The sequence below is a fragment of the Epinephelus fuscoguttatus genome, linkage group LG8 (assembly GCF_011397635.1).
Source record: "Epinephelus fuscoguttatus linkage group LG8, E.fuscoguttatus.final_Chr_v1".
NCBI lineage: Eukaryota > Metazoa > Chordata > Actinopteri > Perciformes > Serranidae > Epinephelus > Epinephelus fuscoguttatus.
In genome coordinates, this window is record NC_064759.1 from 25,360,730 (window position 1) to 25,377,303 (window position 16,574).

The window sequence follows — 16,574 nt, forward strand, 5'->3', positions numbered from 1 at the left end:
GTTCATTGCAGCGGCCAAAGCCGTTTCAAACAACTGGTGTCCATCTGTAGCCATCTTGCAGTGTTTACTGACTGATTCCGGACTTCGTTGTCACAGCGCTGTCATCATCTGTTTAGCTCGCCTCTGGTCCGCCTATATCAGATACACCGATGTGATTGGTGCAGCTCAGCTCCAAGGGCATGAGTAATGAGCATCATTACTGATTGCCAGAGTGATTCGCTGAGCAAATTCAAATTGTGCTCCAGTGAGAACTCTGGATTTCCAGGGTAGATTTCCCAAGCTCTTTTAGCAACTTACAGCTCAGAGGGAACTCACTCAGCAGCGCCTCTGGCAGCAGCACAGACTCTCTCCCTCTCCTCTCTTGCTGTGCATACACAGGAGTCAGTGTCAAGTCATTTTGTCATGTAACATGGTAATGTAAACCTATGTCACGCTTGCAGCCCGACAAAAAACTACATATATGAGAATGTCCAATAGTTATGGCAGCGTAACAGCCTGTCACAGCGTGATGATTAGACGAGAAATGGCAGAGCATAAAGGTCCAGGTGGAAAAAAACAACACAATCATTTAGGATTTTGCTAAAAGAAAAGGAAATCACCTATTAATTTAAATACAGATATAGATCTCAGGGTACATGCTTTGGATTTTGGAGCAGTTTAAATGTGTAATTTGTGGTATTTTTTTTTTGTTGTTGTTGTACAATTGATACTGTATACAGAATCTGAATCTCACAATCTGAGTTACTGTTGTTTACAAACTAAGACATAATTTTTTTTTTTACTGAATATTTGACGGCAGACTGGTAGGATGACATGTAAACTTAATCACTTCTTTTGTTGCTTTTTTTCCTTAAAATATTTTTTACTTATTTGACATATCGTGAAATCGCAAAAATACCCTGAAATATTGTGATATTAATTTAGGACTATTTCACCCACCCGTACCAACTGTAGCTTTAAGAGCTCTACCAGATAATCAGGTGCCACACTGAAGAGAAAAAGTCTGATACAGATCCTGAAGTCTATTCTGACATAGGAATATAATCATATCTCAGAGTTTGAGTCTGGTAGGAAACCGTTGAGCAATTTCAGCTATCCTGCAATTTTCTGATTATGACAGATGAACAGATCATTAAATAATTAAACATGAATGAAATGAAAGTGTGTAAACAAAACCTGAATGTCATAAAAAAAAAAAAGAAATGTTTTAGTTCTCAAGATATTTCTCAGGTGGGGGAAACAGGACTTAACAAGCCTACAGTAGTAATATGGGGCTCCAGACTGATTATATGTAAGTCACAGATTTTTAGCAGAAGGAACAACATAGTCTGTTAAAGAGCCAAAAGCTGGCACAACTCGACTACAGACGTGTTCAGCCAATAATTAAGATCTCCATTTTGTTGGGAGTTAAGCTGAGGGAGATTGGCAGACATCCAGTCGGTAATGGCAGAAAAACAGTAATGCTGCTGAATAATTCAACAACGTTGGGACAGGTATGACTTGATATCTTCGGCATAATAATGGAAAGAAATGAGAAATGTCATGCTGTCTAAGAATATAGCTGAAGGAAAGGTGAGAATAAGATTGGTCCCAAAATGGACCCTTGTGGTACACCACACAGGGACACTGGCTGTGAGGAAGAAAGACACAAAAAACATGGTGATAGACAAACAAAACCAATCAAGGACAGTCATGGAGACACTTTAACATCTTACTAACAATATTTTAATCCATTAGCATCAAATGCTACACTGAGATCAGACATGGCACTGAGCATTAGGGCCAGGATACATGCCGTGACTTTTACCACCTGGAAAACGTGAGGTCGGGCGTCTGGGTGCCACTCATGTGCCTACTCTGTGCCAACTTTCATGGGTGCAAGGCAGGTTGTGCTTGATGTTGCTAAGTGACCACAACCAGCACTGTATCATGGCCTATACACCAGAAATCCAGAGTTTGGAAATTATCTTCTTCCAGGCATTTTAAGTGTGTATTAGGCCTTAAATGTCTATGAAACAGATGTAAAGCTCTGAGCAACCCTGCACTAATATGATCAACTTCTCCACATTTACCAAAGACTTATATTTACAGAAGAAAAAGAAAAAAATTCCAGATTTGATTAGTTGGTCCTTTTCATTTGTCATAAGGTACACAATGTTGCGTTCCAAAAGTTGAACTTTGTTAATCTGAGGGTGCAGCCGTCTTGCCCTGAAAAACAGGTGCTTAGGAAGGCTTGGGTGCTGCATTGGCATTGCTCTGGCTTCTACATGTCCTCATTGACAACAATTAATTCAAGTGCGCAAAAACCGCGGCATGTGTTCAGTCCCTTAGGCAGTAGCTTTCATCAGTATCTCATTAACAACTCTTACAAGGGCAATTTGAAGTACTTATGTATAATTTCATATTGCCTTGTATTACACCTGTATAATTAATCCGTGTGTGAATAACTAGAGAATCATAGAAATCACCTGCAAAAAGCCAAAGACATGGAAGATAAAGGCTTATGCAGAATCTGGATTGTGGTTTTTAGGCATAAAGATTTACAAGCTTTGTGTAGTCAGACTTTAAATATGTATTACATTGTATCACAGCCTTGGAAAACAGGTACTTACTCTAAATTATGAATAACTGTTTGTCCAAGGTCTACCTTAGATTGCTGTAAAATCAGCCCTCAACATTTTTGCCTGTGTCTCTTGATAATGCTGGTGGAGATATAATTATGTAGTGAGTGTAACTAGCAGCTGTGTCACTACTGGTTTTAAAGGGTACATATTTTGTCTACATATTGCCGGTTTAAATGATAGTTTATAAGAAAGGACACTGAATTAGAATTAAATAAATAACTAAAGATGACAGTGTGTTTGGAAAAAACTGAAAGAACTGGTCCAAAAATTGAGCCTTGCAATATACTTGCGCTACCTGATGTCATGTCTTTTTACATATAAAGCTTCTACTGGAGATTTCGAATGAAGCTTCAAATGTCTGTTGTCATATTTTATGAAGTCATCACCCTTACAAAAAGAAAAAGCAAAAAAAAAAAAAAAAACAATCCTCAAACAAAACCCTCATTTTGCATAAAGTTAATCATCAGATTAAATGAGTTCTTTTTTTTTTTTTTTTGTCGAAACAACTTTCTTTAATTAATACATGTAATTCATTGTGTTGTTAGACTGCTGGCCCTTTAATTACAGGTGCGTGACTCCTTTTGTTTGCTGCAAGTGGGAGAGCAAACGCCAACAATTATGGATTGAAGCAGAATATTTTGTTAAAAACATGTTGAGAATTTTAAAAATGATTGCAGCTGTCTTTTTTTATATAACTTTTGACTTTTGGACTATCTGCTATCTGACGTTAATTATGACAGTATCCTACCTTTAGATGTTCGTCAAAATTGGTAAACACTTACTATGACCTTTAAGGGCGTTGACAGTCTTTGTAACAGTGGTTACAGTGTCGAGAGTTTATATCGAATTATGAATCATTATGTATGATCTTGTAGAAATTTAGGGTTTCTGTGTTTGTCTTTGTAAAACCCTGTGTAGTCTAGTTATAAAACTGAAAATAAATCTTAGCCCACCCACATTCAATCCCACTTTTCATCCCCTCCCCTTTAAATATTTTTCATCTCTTTTCTTTTGTCATAGTGCACTGCAGCTCCTTTTGGGTCTTGCCTGAAAATTGAGTTATCGCCACTTTAAGTTGTTCATTGCAAGATCTTGCTATGAACTCTGTTATAGAGTTCATTCGCGGCACTAGAGTACTCTGTCTCCCTCTTGTTGCAATCTCTCAAAGCACATTACGTCTCTCCATCCCCGCACTGCCTCTTTCCTTATTAACACCAGCATGCCACTTTAACACCTCCTATCCTACGTAGGCACATACTAACAACACTTTTGTCATTGTTGTTATTATGCTTTTTGGTCTGCATGTCTCTTCAACTGTATTGTGTTTTTTTGTTTTAAGTGCATGCATGCAGACCCCACACTGCATATATGCACACACCCTCACACACACATACAGTACTTACTTAATTTCATCATTTGAACTTCTTAGAGTTCCCCTGTCTTTGATAATCCAAGGCTTTAGGAGCAAAGGCATGTTTTGGCCTCAAGTACTGAAGAATTCACGAGTTAAAGGACTGTATGTGCCACATTTAATCACTGATAAAACAACACCCCTCCTTTCTCTCTCTCACCTCTCCCTCTACCTGCAGCCATGTGTTCAGTACTGGCCGGAGCCTGGTTTACAGCAGTACGGGCCCATGGAAGTGGAGTTTCTGTCCATGTCAGCGGATGAAGATGTCATCACTCGTCTGTTCCGGGTCAAGAATGTCACAAGGGTGAGTCATGGTGGTTCTACAAAAGCCTGCACAGGACATGTAGTTCCTCTTGGTGGTATTTCACAAAATGATAACTTGAACCTCATTAGAAATGCATTAGCTGTTGTCCTCAGCTGTAATTCAGATGTGACATTTTACCTACAGTACATTTAGAGCTGCCAGCTGTAATGTGCATCTAAAAACCACCTGACACAAGTCCTCAGAGTCAAGGTACTATAGACTCAGCTGTTAAAATACTGTGTACCTGAAACCTTGAGATGATGATTTGAATTTCTGTATGATTTCTTGTATGTGCTCAAACTAAAAGGCTGCATGCTTCACTTGATGCTGGATTTCTACACGGCGTGCGCCTCTGCATCGTTATCTGTCTATATTGCTTCCTTATGCATACACGATGACACTCCTCTGCCTCATGGGACAGAGGGGGTTGTCAAATAAATACACTCTGAAATAAAGACACTCTAAAATATAGCCAGGAGATTTGTACTGCGCCCAATGAGTACACAGCGTATTCAGAGACTGTATTATGCATACTACAAAGGACATGGTTTTGATATTCAGCAGTCCAGAAAATTGAGCCACCCATGTTTCCATAAGATGTTCCCATAAGAGTGATGCATATTACAAGAAATTTCTGTGGAAAACATGCAAGAAAAGCCCATTAACATGCATGTAATAAAGGTCAGTCACTTCCTTTTTCAATTTCTTCTTGTCATTACCTAGATAGGCGTCTTCCCTCTCTCAGGTGCCTGTTGGCATAATAAAGAGGAGACTTTTATCATCGTAATGAATGTCATATTTTCAGTCGTGGGATACTCTTTTTAAGCTGCAAAGCAGACTCTCTTTTGATTTTTTCATAAACCGTATCACACATTTCTTTAAAAGAAGTATCTGGCATGTAGAGAATTAGGAAGACCTCACGAAACAGGCTAAATAAAGACACTGACAGCTCTGTCGTCGTAGAAGGAGCACAGGGGATGTCACCGTGGTGTTCTCTCAACTTATTTTTCTCCAGATGCGTGCATATGTATGAATCAGTCATTTTGACTTCACACACTTCACTGGGTTGATTGTGCGTGTGTGTGTGTGTGTGTGTATGCAGGTATGGTTTAAGCCTGCAAATTTGCATAAGCACATGCATGCATTCTGCTCAGGATCACTGTCAACCAATTATTGAAGAAATCTGTATGCAAGGCGTTTTCCTGGCTGCCATTAGAAGCAGCGCGACATGCATCGCCCAGAACTTCCTTTCTTGATTGGCATCCTCACCCCCTCTGTCGACTGCCCTTGTCATTCCCCTCTCTACCTGTGGCACCTTTTTTCTACTCAGTGCACGCCACTGTCAAGGAGAGGGCAACTTACCACAGCATGGGAGAAATCAAATCACACAGAAATAACACACAGCTCTCCCTCTCACTGCCCCTCTCTCAGTGCATCAGTGTGTATGCTTCCTATGTGTGACAATGATATACAAGGGTAGCGAGTAAAAGTCAAAGGAAGTGCAGTGTAAGCATATGTATGTGTAGGTAGAAGAGTAGTACAAAAAAAGAGTACATAGTGTAAATCCCACCTCCGCTGAAGCAATTCCTCCATGCATCGTTGGTGTCTTTGCCAGCCCAATTTGCATGAGTTACAGTTCTCCACTGGTCCTTAAGTATTAGGTGAGATTCTACAGGACAAGGTTATGAACACACAGGGACCCCTCTCACACACAGCCCGGGCCCTGCTTCCACCTGCAGACTCATATATCTCAAAGTCAGCCTGCTGAGTGAGCACAGCTAAGAGTGCCAGCACACCGCCAGGGGAGCACTCAAACACGGGTGTTAACTGGCACACACAGAAAATACTGAAACAACCAGGAAATGTAATAGAACACAGACACACTGGAGCATGTGCACGCACACCCACACAGTACAAGAACACTCAGATTCCATGTGTTCAATGTTTTCTGTTGCATCCAAAGCTCCAAGAGGGCCAGCTGGTGGTGTGTCAGTTCCAGTTCCTGCGCTGGTCGGCATATCGAGATGTTCCCGACTCCAAGAAGGCTTTCCTCAACCTACTGGCTCAAGTGCACAAGTGGCAGAGGGAGTGTGGAGAAGGACGCACTGTTGTCCACTGCCTGTGAGTAGTCTGTTAGCGACACACATCATGCACTGTAAATTAAAAGAGACAGCGACAAGGCAGAAATTTTCAGTCGGTCCCTTTCAGACAGGGAAATTCCTGCTGTTTGAGAGTGACATTTAAAAGTGCATTAAACCAAAATCTTATTCTTAGAGGGGAGTATGTTAAAACATGGTAAATCAAGCCCAACTCTGCTGGATAAAACTTGTCATGTCTTGTCTCTGTGGTGTTTTTTCTTCTTTTTCTTCTTTCCGTGCAATGAGATGCAATGCAAAGTACTTTTCTTTGGTAGTATTTTTATTATGCAGAAAATCAAATTGTGGTTTAATGTGCTGCGCCTTGGTGTAGTGCAGTATGCGATGCTGTATGCCCCTCTGTTGTCCTAAGCCCCCGGAGTGCACACCCGCTGATGAATATGAATGGGCCGTCCAGCTCATTGCCAACCCATCACACGTTCATCCCCACCGCCCCCATCCAAAAGCACATCACTCAGCGCTGTCACACAGTGTTACCCACGACAACCAGGAAAGAGATTATGGAGATCAAATCAATTATGGCTTAATACAGAATGCGATGGTTCTCACTACAGTAAATCCAGGACTGCCAAAACACTGACGACGATTGATTACCTTAATATTGCTTGTATACGCTGCGGAGGCTTTCATGCCCACCTTCCCTGCGTCTGTCTCAGGAGAGAGGAAGTGGATTGTCCTCCACTAGTTTATTGATATTGCCTTTCATTTATGATGACCAAGACAATATTTCCGAGGAAATGCCACACCGCACTGTTATTTCTCAATTTTCTCGTCCTTACAGATTTTTTTCATGTCGCTATTTTTGTATCAAGATATTGTGTGCGTGTGCTGTATGAACTGTATCAAGTGTTTTTCATGAGGTAGCATGAACACAAAAACAGGGTTATCAGATTTCACTTATTCTGCCCTGCTTGTACTGTATTATTGTCTTCCAGAATCCACTTAAACATATTAAGAGGCTCCCATTGCAGACAGAGATATATTTGTATATATTGAAATTTACTGTAAATATGCAGCACATACCCTGCTGAACATGCAGTATGGTAAGGTCGAGACTGCATCATACTGAAAGTAAGGTTGTGAAATTGAACTGCATGTAATGAAGGACAAAACAAGGCAGTTTTTTTATGACACATTTCAAACACAAAAGTTACTTTAAAATGCACAAGTCTGCAGCCATGCTAGTGGCTCTGTGAGGCTGTACAGTGGTGCTTTAAGCTAAATGCTAACATCAGCCTGCTAAAATGCTCTTAATGGTAAAGCTAACATGCTGATGTCAGCGGCAGTGTTGTAGTCAAGACCACCTAAACCGAGACCAAGTCATGACCAAGACCAGAGTGTTTCAAGACCGAGACAAGACCAAGACTTTAAGATGTTGAGACCAAGGCAAGACAACACCAAGTGACCCAACCAGTGCAGGTCCCACACAACACACTTATGATAAAATTTGGAATATGCAAACCAAAGGCACTCCTTGAATTGATCTGAAAGACCCACACTCCCATAAAAATACCCACAGAAAACAAAAAAAGAAAAAAAAAAAGATTGCTCTCTTTTCGCCTCTTTTTTGCCATATACTGTACACAGTACAGTATGTGTTTATGTATAACTGTGTCATGAAAAATGTCTTGATAAAATAATTAAAGTTAATTGGAGTTTCAGAGGTGAATTTTATGTGTGGGAGTTTTCATTTGTTTTCTATTAGCAAACAAGACAAACAAACACTAAGGAGATGAAATCAACTCAACCGTCTTTTTTCAACACTCCTTTTTTGCATAGATAATTTAGTGATATCCCCACAGTTATGGTCTTGATCGGTTGTGAAGTTAAATCCACTTTGCCTAAAACCAAGACAAAACCATATAAAAATGTGGTCCCAGAGGAGACTGAGACCTTCAAAAAGTGATCTTGAGATCAGGACCGATCTTGAGTACTTTAACACTCGTCAGGAGATCACCAGAGTTGTTACAACAAACTCTGAGGGGAATATGAATGACAATCCATCCAACAGTTACCGAGACATCCATTCATCCACCCATTCATCTTCATCCACTTATCCAGGGCCAAGTCACTGGGGCAGCAGGCCAAGCAAAGCACCCCAGACATCCCTCTCCCCAGCAATGCTTTCCAGCTCCTCCTGGGAGACCCCAAGGCATTCCCAGGCCAGATGAGATATGTAATCCCTCCTGCGTGTTCTGGGTCTACCCCGAGGCCTCTTAGCAGTGGGACGTTCCTGAAACACCTCCAGCAGAAAGCGCCCAGGAGGCATCCTGATCAGATGCCCGAACCACCTCAACCAACCCCTTTCGATGCAAAGGAACAGCGGCTCTACTCCGAGCTCCTTCCAGGTGTCCGAGCTTCTTACCCTATCTCTAATGCTGAGCTCAGCCACCCCATGGAGGAAACTCATTTCAGCGGCTTGTATCCGCTATCTCATTCTTTGGGTCACAACCCAGAGCTCATGACCATAGGTGAGGGTTGGGACGTCAGTGGACCAGTAAATCAAAAGCCTTTGGCTCAGCTACCTCTTCACCTCAATGGACCAGTACAGCGCTCGCATCACTGCAGCAGCCACACCAAACCGCCGATCCATCTCACACTCCATTCTAACCTCACTCGAGATACTTGAACCCCCTTGCTTGAGGCAGTAACTCTTCCCCAACGCGGAGGGGGCAATCCACCGGTTTCCAGCAGAGAACCATGGCCTCAGATTTGGAGGTGCTGACTCTCATCCTGACTGCTTTTGATCAAAAAGCAAAAATGTGAATCTCATGGTGGCGCTAGAGGACATGTCAGGGGGGACGCTCAAGTCATTAGGGGTCATCCTCTGGGGAACATGAGTGTCTGTACAATGTTTCCATGGCAATCTACTGAATATTTGTCAAGATATTTACCATAAATTTCACATACTGTACCTTGACCAAAGTGGTAGGCGAACAGTCTACATTGCCATCCCCAGAGCCAGGCTGCTAGCATGTCTAAAACACAGCATTTAAGGATGAAAACAAATTGTAAATTAAATGAAAAAGATAAGGCATCTATTTAAGATGTTAATGATGAAAAAACAAATCTTTTCCTCTGCAGTAATGGCGGTGGTCGCAGTGGGTCTTTCTGTGCCTGCAATATCCTCCTTGAGATGATCCAGTACCAGAACATGGTGGACATCTTCTATGCTGTCAAAACTCTACGCAACTGCAAACCCAACATGGTGGAGTCCCTGGTAAGAGAGTCTGTAGATACATAAATCTATGTTTGTTCAAGTGGCAAGAATATGTCTACAATCATTTCCATGTTTTCGCTTTTTAAATTAAGAATATTTTATTCTTCCTCAGGACCAGTATCGATTCTGCTATGACCTTGTCCTGGAGTACTTGGACTGCTTTGAAGGTAGATAGCAACCAAGTGTTTACCACAGCTGCGGTATCCCATCTGCTGGAGATTCGATTTATGGCAGCCCAGTGACCCCTCTACTTTAATGTTTGGACCTAAGGACTTGGCGTTGAAAGGACTGCAAAGGAAAAAGAGGAGAATAAAAAACATGGTCAAGGTTCTATCTTTTAACCTTTAATGTACAGCTGTGATTTCCTCCTTGTTGGTGATGTTTATCTCTTTTGATATTTTTTTGTGCTTTTCTTGGTCCTCTTTGCCTCCGGACTAAAGCTCTTTTGTGCTAAGGGTTTCTGTAGCAGCAAAACAATATTCTGAGCTACAAAATGGACCTGTCTGTTCTGAAGAAGAGTCACCTTGGCTGTGTTTCATCGTTTCATTCAAACAGCGAGGGGGCTGGATGAATTTCCAGAGTTACAGCAGAATTAACGTGGAAGCATTTTCTCCTCTTTCAAGAGCTATGTACAACAGCAGTCCACTGTGGTTGTGGCATGACTTATCTACCATACCATAAACTGCCTTATTCTCTGATGATAGGACAGATTTATTCTAATCACTGAATAAATCTGAAAGGTTGTCATACTGGTGTACAAACAGCAACAAGAGATTTTAACAAGAGACCTACAGCATTAGGATAGACCAGCCCAGTCCTCAGCAGTATTGATGCAGAAACTGTACAGTAGTGCAACGTGTTGTATTTTGCCATAATGTTTGTGCTGGATTACCATGTGTGCTATTGGTGGACATTTCCAGGGACCACAGCACTGGGCCTGGTGCCACCACTGGAGATTCCTGTCTCATTACTGTCACAGTGCCAATCCCATTGACTGACTTGAACCCTCTCTTTACTTTGCTCTACTGCTTCATCTTGATATATGCCTACAAACATACAGTATGTACTGCGTCAGCTAATGTTCTCGCTCCAAAGTGATTGTTTGTATTTTATACCCTGCGGGATGGAAAAAGGAGCAGAGGAAACTGTTAGAATTGTACTGACATGCCATAGTGGTGGTGTGAAAATGATGTTCCATTAATGCCGTGGTGAAGTGTCTAAACCAGTACTGCGTTACAGGTTTGAGTCTGTAACACCTTTTACTCCTTTATTGTCTGAGGCATTTGGTTGTACTGTAAACTGTCACAGCAAGCTAAAACCAGAATTTTATTACAACCCTTTCAGGTAGGGGGCTCATTTTGACAATTTTGACATGAATATTAGTTGTTGTTCCAAGTGGTGTAAAATAAATAAAGTAAATATATATAAATATAAAAGGGCATTAACATTGTGCAGAAGGAAAAAAAATCGACTTGTTTTCACAATGGTGGTCATTTTTAGTATCTTAAAGGGGACCTGTTATACTCATTTTCAGGTTTATACTTGTGATTTGAGTTTCTACCGGAACTCTTCATACTGTCTGTACTGGAACACCTGTATTCACCCTCTGCCTGAGACATTTAGCTTTAGTGCCTGACCATTTAAGCCTCCCTCCCAAAAAAACACAGTCTGCTCTGATTGGTCAGAGCGTTTCCAGGTCTTTGTATCTCTGCCATGGATGTATAACGAGAACGGGATACAGTATTGGAGCCAGGGCCCCATTCATTCCTATGAAAGTTGGTCAGTGGCGCATGAAGCCAAAAAGTTTGACTTCCTGGGTGGAACATTAACTCTTTCTTCTGCATCATTGGGCCATAGTGCAGATGCACTACAGACTTTTGTGTGTCAAGCGAAAAACTTCTGCCTTAGCCCTCTGCTAACTTGAATGGGGGTAAAATGATTAATCGTGCAACTCTTCTATACTTTCCAAATGTCATTGAATTGAATGGATCAGATCCGGATAGTCAAATGAATCATTTTTGGGAGGTTGTGATGATCAAAATTTTTTATTAAATGACTTACAAATGTCTCTCTCTTCAAATGTAACTCAGTGGGAAAAATTGTTTGTCATATTAGCGTCAAAGTCTGGCACACTTCCTGGAGTCCTACACCGCCATAGCTGTTAGGAGGATGACTGTAATGGTACAGCAGCACTTTCTACTATTAGAAAATCACCTATAAAAACCTCTAAACCAAAATCTTTACAACCGGACATGCTCCAGCAGGAATATAATTTAAATTTAGGTCGAAATTACCAACATCGGCAACCAAGATTTTGTGTTTGGCAGACATTAGCATGAAGCTACATGTAGCAGTGTGGGCACTTGCTGTAGTTTGATGTGTTGCTCACAGGGATTACTTTTACTTATGTTTACTTCATTATTTGAAATTTGGCCACATTTAATAAGAACATCCAACATTGTGACATAATATAAATCAGAAAATGAGGAAAAGCATAATGGGTCCCCTTTAAAATAAAAATGGTATGTTAAACAGGAGAAATAGTACAAAAAAGTTGCCCACAGACCCTGCTGTTTGGCCTTCACTGACCTGATGGACAAACAAAATCCACTATTTTTCACCTACCAGCCAATGCCTGGAGACCACTGGAACTGTTAATCCTGCATCATTTGAAGAAACCCAGGCAGGCTGGCATGCGTGATACACATAATGATCTGAGTCAGCCTCTAAAAATGACCCAGGAAGCAAATCTCTTTGTATTTTTTAACATGTTGCTCCAGAAGCAAGAAAATATGTATTCTACGCTCCATATTGCCCTTTAAAATATGTTATGCTCCACCATATCTCCTGGAACTCCTTTTAAGTGCAGGTTTTTATGGAGGGTGGTAAAGGTATCACTCCAGGACCTGCCCTAATAAACAAGGAGAGACACCTTGAAACCCACAGAAACTGAGAAATGGCAGCTAGGCGAACTCTGCTGCTGTAGTTCGCAGCTCACAGTCTGGTTCAGGTGGGAGCACCAGAATATGTGAGGAATCTTACAGTATACCAACATCACCAGGCTCCCACAGGTTCACTGATAGAGCAGCTTGTTTTTTTGATGAGGATGAAGAATGAGGTAGCTACAGTGTAGTCAGTGATCTGACCCAGGATCACTGGAGGAAGTGCCTGGACACTTTTTCTCGAGGGTGGAAGGAATGTGTACATACAGATGTATATTATGTTATGTGAATACTATGTGAATAATATACTATATGTTTGCCGAGAGTAAAGACGTACAGTAAGTAACCACTACATAACCACGAAGGTGAATGTGCTGTAAATGACCATTTTGTGAGTTTATTGCCAGAACTTCTAACAACAGAGTATGAACTGAGTCTCCCTGTGTGTTCATTCCAGAGCTCCGAGTAAAACAGGTCTGTCAAAGCATGAATGAATCCATTTTCTGCTTTGTATTTCATTCAGTTCATTTCAAAATACCGCAATCCGCATTGTTTATTTCAACCGCTGTGTTTTCCAGCAGCCATGACTGTGTGAGTGCATTGTACTTTTACCATTCCAAAGCTTTTTCTTATGAACTGCTCTCTGGGCAGCGGCGACTGCCCTGAGAGCACAGTTGATTTCACTTGTGTGTTTCTGTATGAACCAATGGTACATGACATGACCGTTGTATTTGTGGGGGGGGAGGGCCAAGGTGTGTATTTAATGGGAGAGACGGGGAGACAGATGTATTTTGAGGTCGGGAAAGGGGTTTGTTCTGAAGACATAACAGCGATCAACAATAAAAAGAACAAGGGGGAAAAGTGTTGTTGTCAACTTATCATTCGGTGTTCTGTCAAAAATGCATGCACGGCTAAAAAAATGTCCGTGTGGTTTTATGATCGGTTTGTCAGCAGAAGCAGAGAACCGAAGTCTGGACGCGGACTTCCCGGCTACAAGCCTCTGACCCTCCTGCGGTTTCTCATGCGGATGTGGTCTTTTAGCAGTTCCCTTCGCCTAGAACCACATCGACCATTTGATCTCACCCTTCTTTTGAATCTCTCACCTTATTTCTTTTCCTTTCCCCTTTTCATCATCCCTCCTCCTCTCGTATCTCTCTCCTCTTCCATTACTTTCATTGCTCCCTCTCATCCTTCTCCATCTCTTTCGCTTTGCTGCTCTGCCCAGAGTAAGGTGACTCCAGACCACAGACTTCCTCTCTCACCCACGGCTATGATGAATAATGCAGCAGTCCTGCAAACTGATCCAGTGTTTAGCAGAGGGACAAGACGGATTAATTAGAGGACAAGACCCCCTTCCATTGGGTTGAGGACAATGTAGGCCATATGGATTCACCTTTACATTGTTTGGTGATTGATAAACCTTAATAATAAGCTTTCATGTGTGGTAAATGAGTGTGTTGGTCAATTCAAGTGTTCTGTAGATGAGATTTTCATTTGTCACAGCAGTGAGAAGGAACGAGAATGCATTATAGATTTAACGTGACATAGATAAGGAGCTTTTTCATGGCGGCAGGTCATTTACACTACCCTATTTTAATCTGCAAGATTTCCTCAATTTCCTTTTTTACGCGCAGAAAGGTATTACAACATGAAATCCTTAGCGGCAGGCTCCATCATCCCTTACTACTCAAATTTGACCTGTGGTTTAAATTAGCAGGTAATTGGAATCTTATCATTTAATTCTGATGGTATAATGACTGCCATGCAAGGTAACTTATCATGAGGCCAAGATCCAACTGGGTATTGTCTTTTCTCTCTGGGCTTCATGTCTTATATTCCTCCACTGACAGGCTCGATGGATGTCAGCCTCTCCCTGGTCTCCCTGGTGAGTCTCGCACTAGATACACTCTCATGTGGTGTTTCTGTAAAACGGCAGTGAGGGCCGACAGCTAGCAGAGCCACTGTCAGCTGATGGAAGGAAGAGCTATGGCTGATAGTGCTCTAAAATAGTGGTTTCCAACCTTTTTTTTTTATGTCTGACCATTTATCAGTTCAATTCAGCTCATTATTTCAACAGTCTACAGATTAATTCTAGCAATTTCGACCATTTATTTATCCACTACTGAGTGCTAACTATTTGGACCAATTATCCATTAATTTTAGCTAATGATTTCAACCATTAATTACCATTCGCTAACTATTTCACCTGTTTATCCATTAAAGCAGGGGTAGGCAGAAATCTGGAGAAGGACAAAAAAAAATGTAGAATTTGAAAATACACCCTCCTCCTACAGCTCATGCCTCTGTCCCAAGCCCCTCCCAGAGAGAGACGACCACAGGAATTTGCATGTGCTTCATACAGTAATCCAGTGTTTCCCATACATGGATTTATTTAATCTTATTACATTGTAAAGTTGCCTGCAGGGCATTCCCTCAGCCCTTCCTTGTTTCCCCGCTGTCTCTATGTTTATCAGACCACAATCAGACAAGAATTAGTTAGCCACTCCCTCCACCTCGCTTCTCGCTGCTGTGGACTACCAGCAGCTCAGGAAAGGACCCTCATTCTGTGGCTGTAGTGGCTCGAATTCAGCCAGCGCAAACCCCCCCAGCAGCAGGTGTCACAGTGGTCTGATGGCCAGTGGCAGTGCCTAGTCTGACCTGTGTAACAGCAGCAACAGAAAGTTTGCTGATCCAACTGGGAGTCCATACAGTCCAGTCCCCTGAAGCTGGGGTTTGTGTTTGCTGAATTTGGGGTCCGCCCCTGGAGCTAATGCCCATTCTCCTCCCAGTGGTATTCAGTGGCAGGATTCAAGGCTCTTGCTAATGTTAGCTACATAAGTGTGAACTTGAAGCCGCAGCTGTGAGCCTCGTGCTTCAGATAGCAGAAAGCTCAACTATTAGCAACATTTTCTTGCCATCTCTTTGATAAATCTCTCTTAATTTTTTTGTTTTGCTTTACAGTGTAGGCAGTTGTTGACAATGCTGCAATAGCAACTTTAGCTGCAGGCTTCTCCAGCATTGAATCAGGCTTTTTAACTAAAGGGATGTGTGCACACATCTGCTTTGTAGAACAGCCAGTAAGAACATCCTCTCTCTGAAGTGACCTGCGATTGGCCAAAGTCTCCCATCACCGCCTAGGTTTTCTAAAGCCTAAAAATAGAGCCATGAGGAGATGCAGAAATGTTTTTTTTCCTACACATGAATTACAGTACACTCAATGTTTATTGTGGGGGTTTTTTGCCCAGTGATGCCAAAATAAAACTGCCTACTTGACATATTATTATAGGTTACTATTTGAAACAGTTACCCATTATGTGTGGCTAGTTATTCAAATGTTACATCCTCTCTTAGCTAACCCTTAAAACCATTTATCAGCGACCTTTAGGTACCTCTCTGCTGGCTCATTAACTAGATTTCATGGACTTGCTATGGTAGTTCATGGACCTGAGGTGTTTGAACTAAGTTAAGCAGGTGGAAAGTGTGTATTTGAGTGGTTATTTTCTCCCTAAACACAAGTATCCGATACATTTTAATCAATCTTTGCATCTACCTCCTACCAACTGAAGCAGTGCCCCCAGAGATATAAGTACTGTACCTCAGGTTGAGGATCACTATTTCCAAATAGCTACAGAGACATGATACAGGCTGCAAATCTCCTGGAAGGTTTTAACATTGGCCAAATGTTATGTTTCAAAGCACAGTGGAATATCTTACTAAATATTAAACGTTTCTTCTTTCATGCCAAATGCTTTGCTAATAGATGCAGATAAAATCCAATATTCTCTGGGAGAATATTGTCACAAAAGCTTTTGCGGATGACCTTGCCGAAGCCTCAGTCAATAAGAAGAAAGAGGAGATGCACGTACTTTAAACATGGCAGGGAAACAGTGTTGGAGGCTTTTAGAAAAAAGGATGAA

The 16,574-nt window shown here is 41.6% G+C and overlaps 1 protein-coding gene across 2 annotated transcripts in view; it reads left to right on the forward strand.

The window, feature by feature from the left end:
• The window catches only part of ptprub (protein tyrosine phosphatase receptor type Ub), a 215,367-nt gene extending 201,858 nt beyond the window's left edge, over positions 1–13,509 (forward strand). For both annotated transcript variants that reach the window (XM_049584589.1, XM_049584590.1), the window contains 4 exons: positions 4,214–4,339; positions 6,303–6,460; positions 9,580–9,715; positions 9,828–13,509. In XM_049584589.1, coding sequence (XP_049440546.1) covers positions 4,214–4,339; positions 6,303–6,460; positions 9,580–9,715; positions 9,828–9,890 — 483 coding nt within the window. In that variant the 3' untranslated portion in view covers positions 9,891–13,509. The remainder of the gene's footprint in view (positions 1–4,213; positions 4,340–6,302; positions 6,461–9,579; positions 9,716–9,827) is intronic.
• The last annotated feature ends 3,065 nt before the right edge of the window (positions 13,510–16,574 follow it).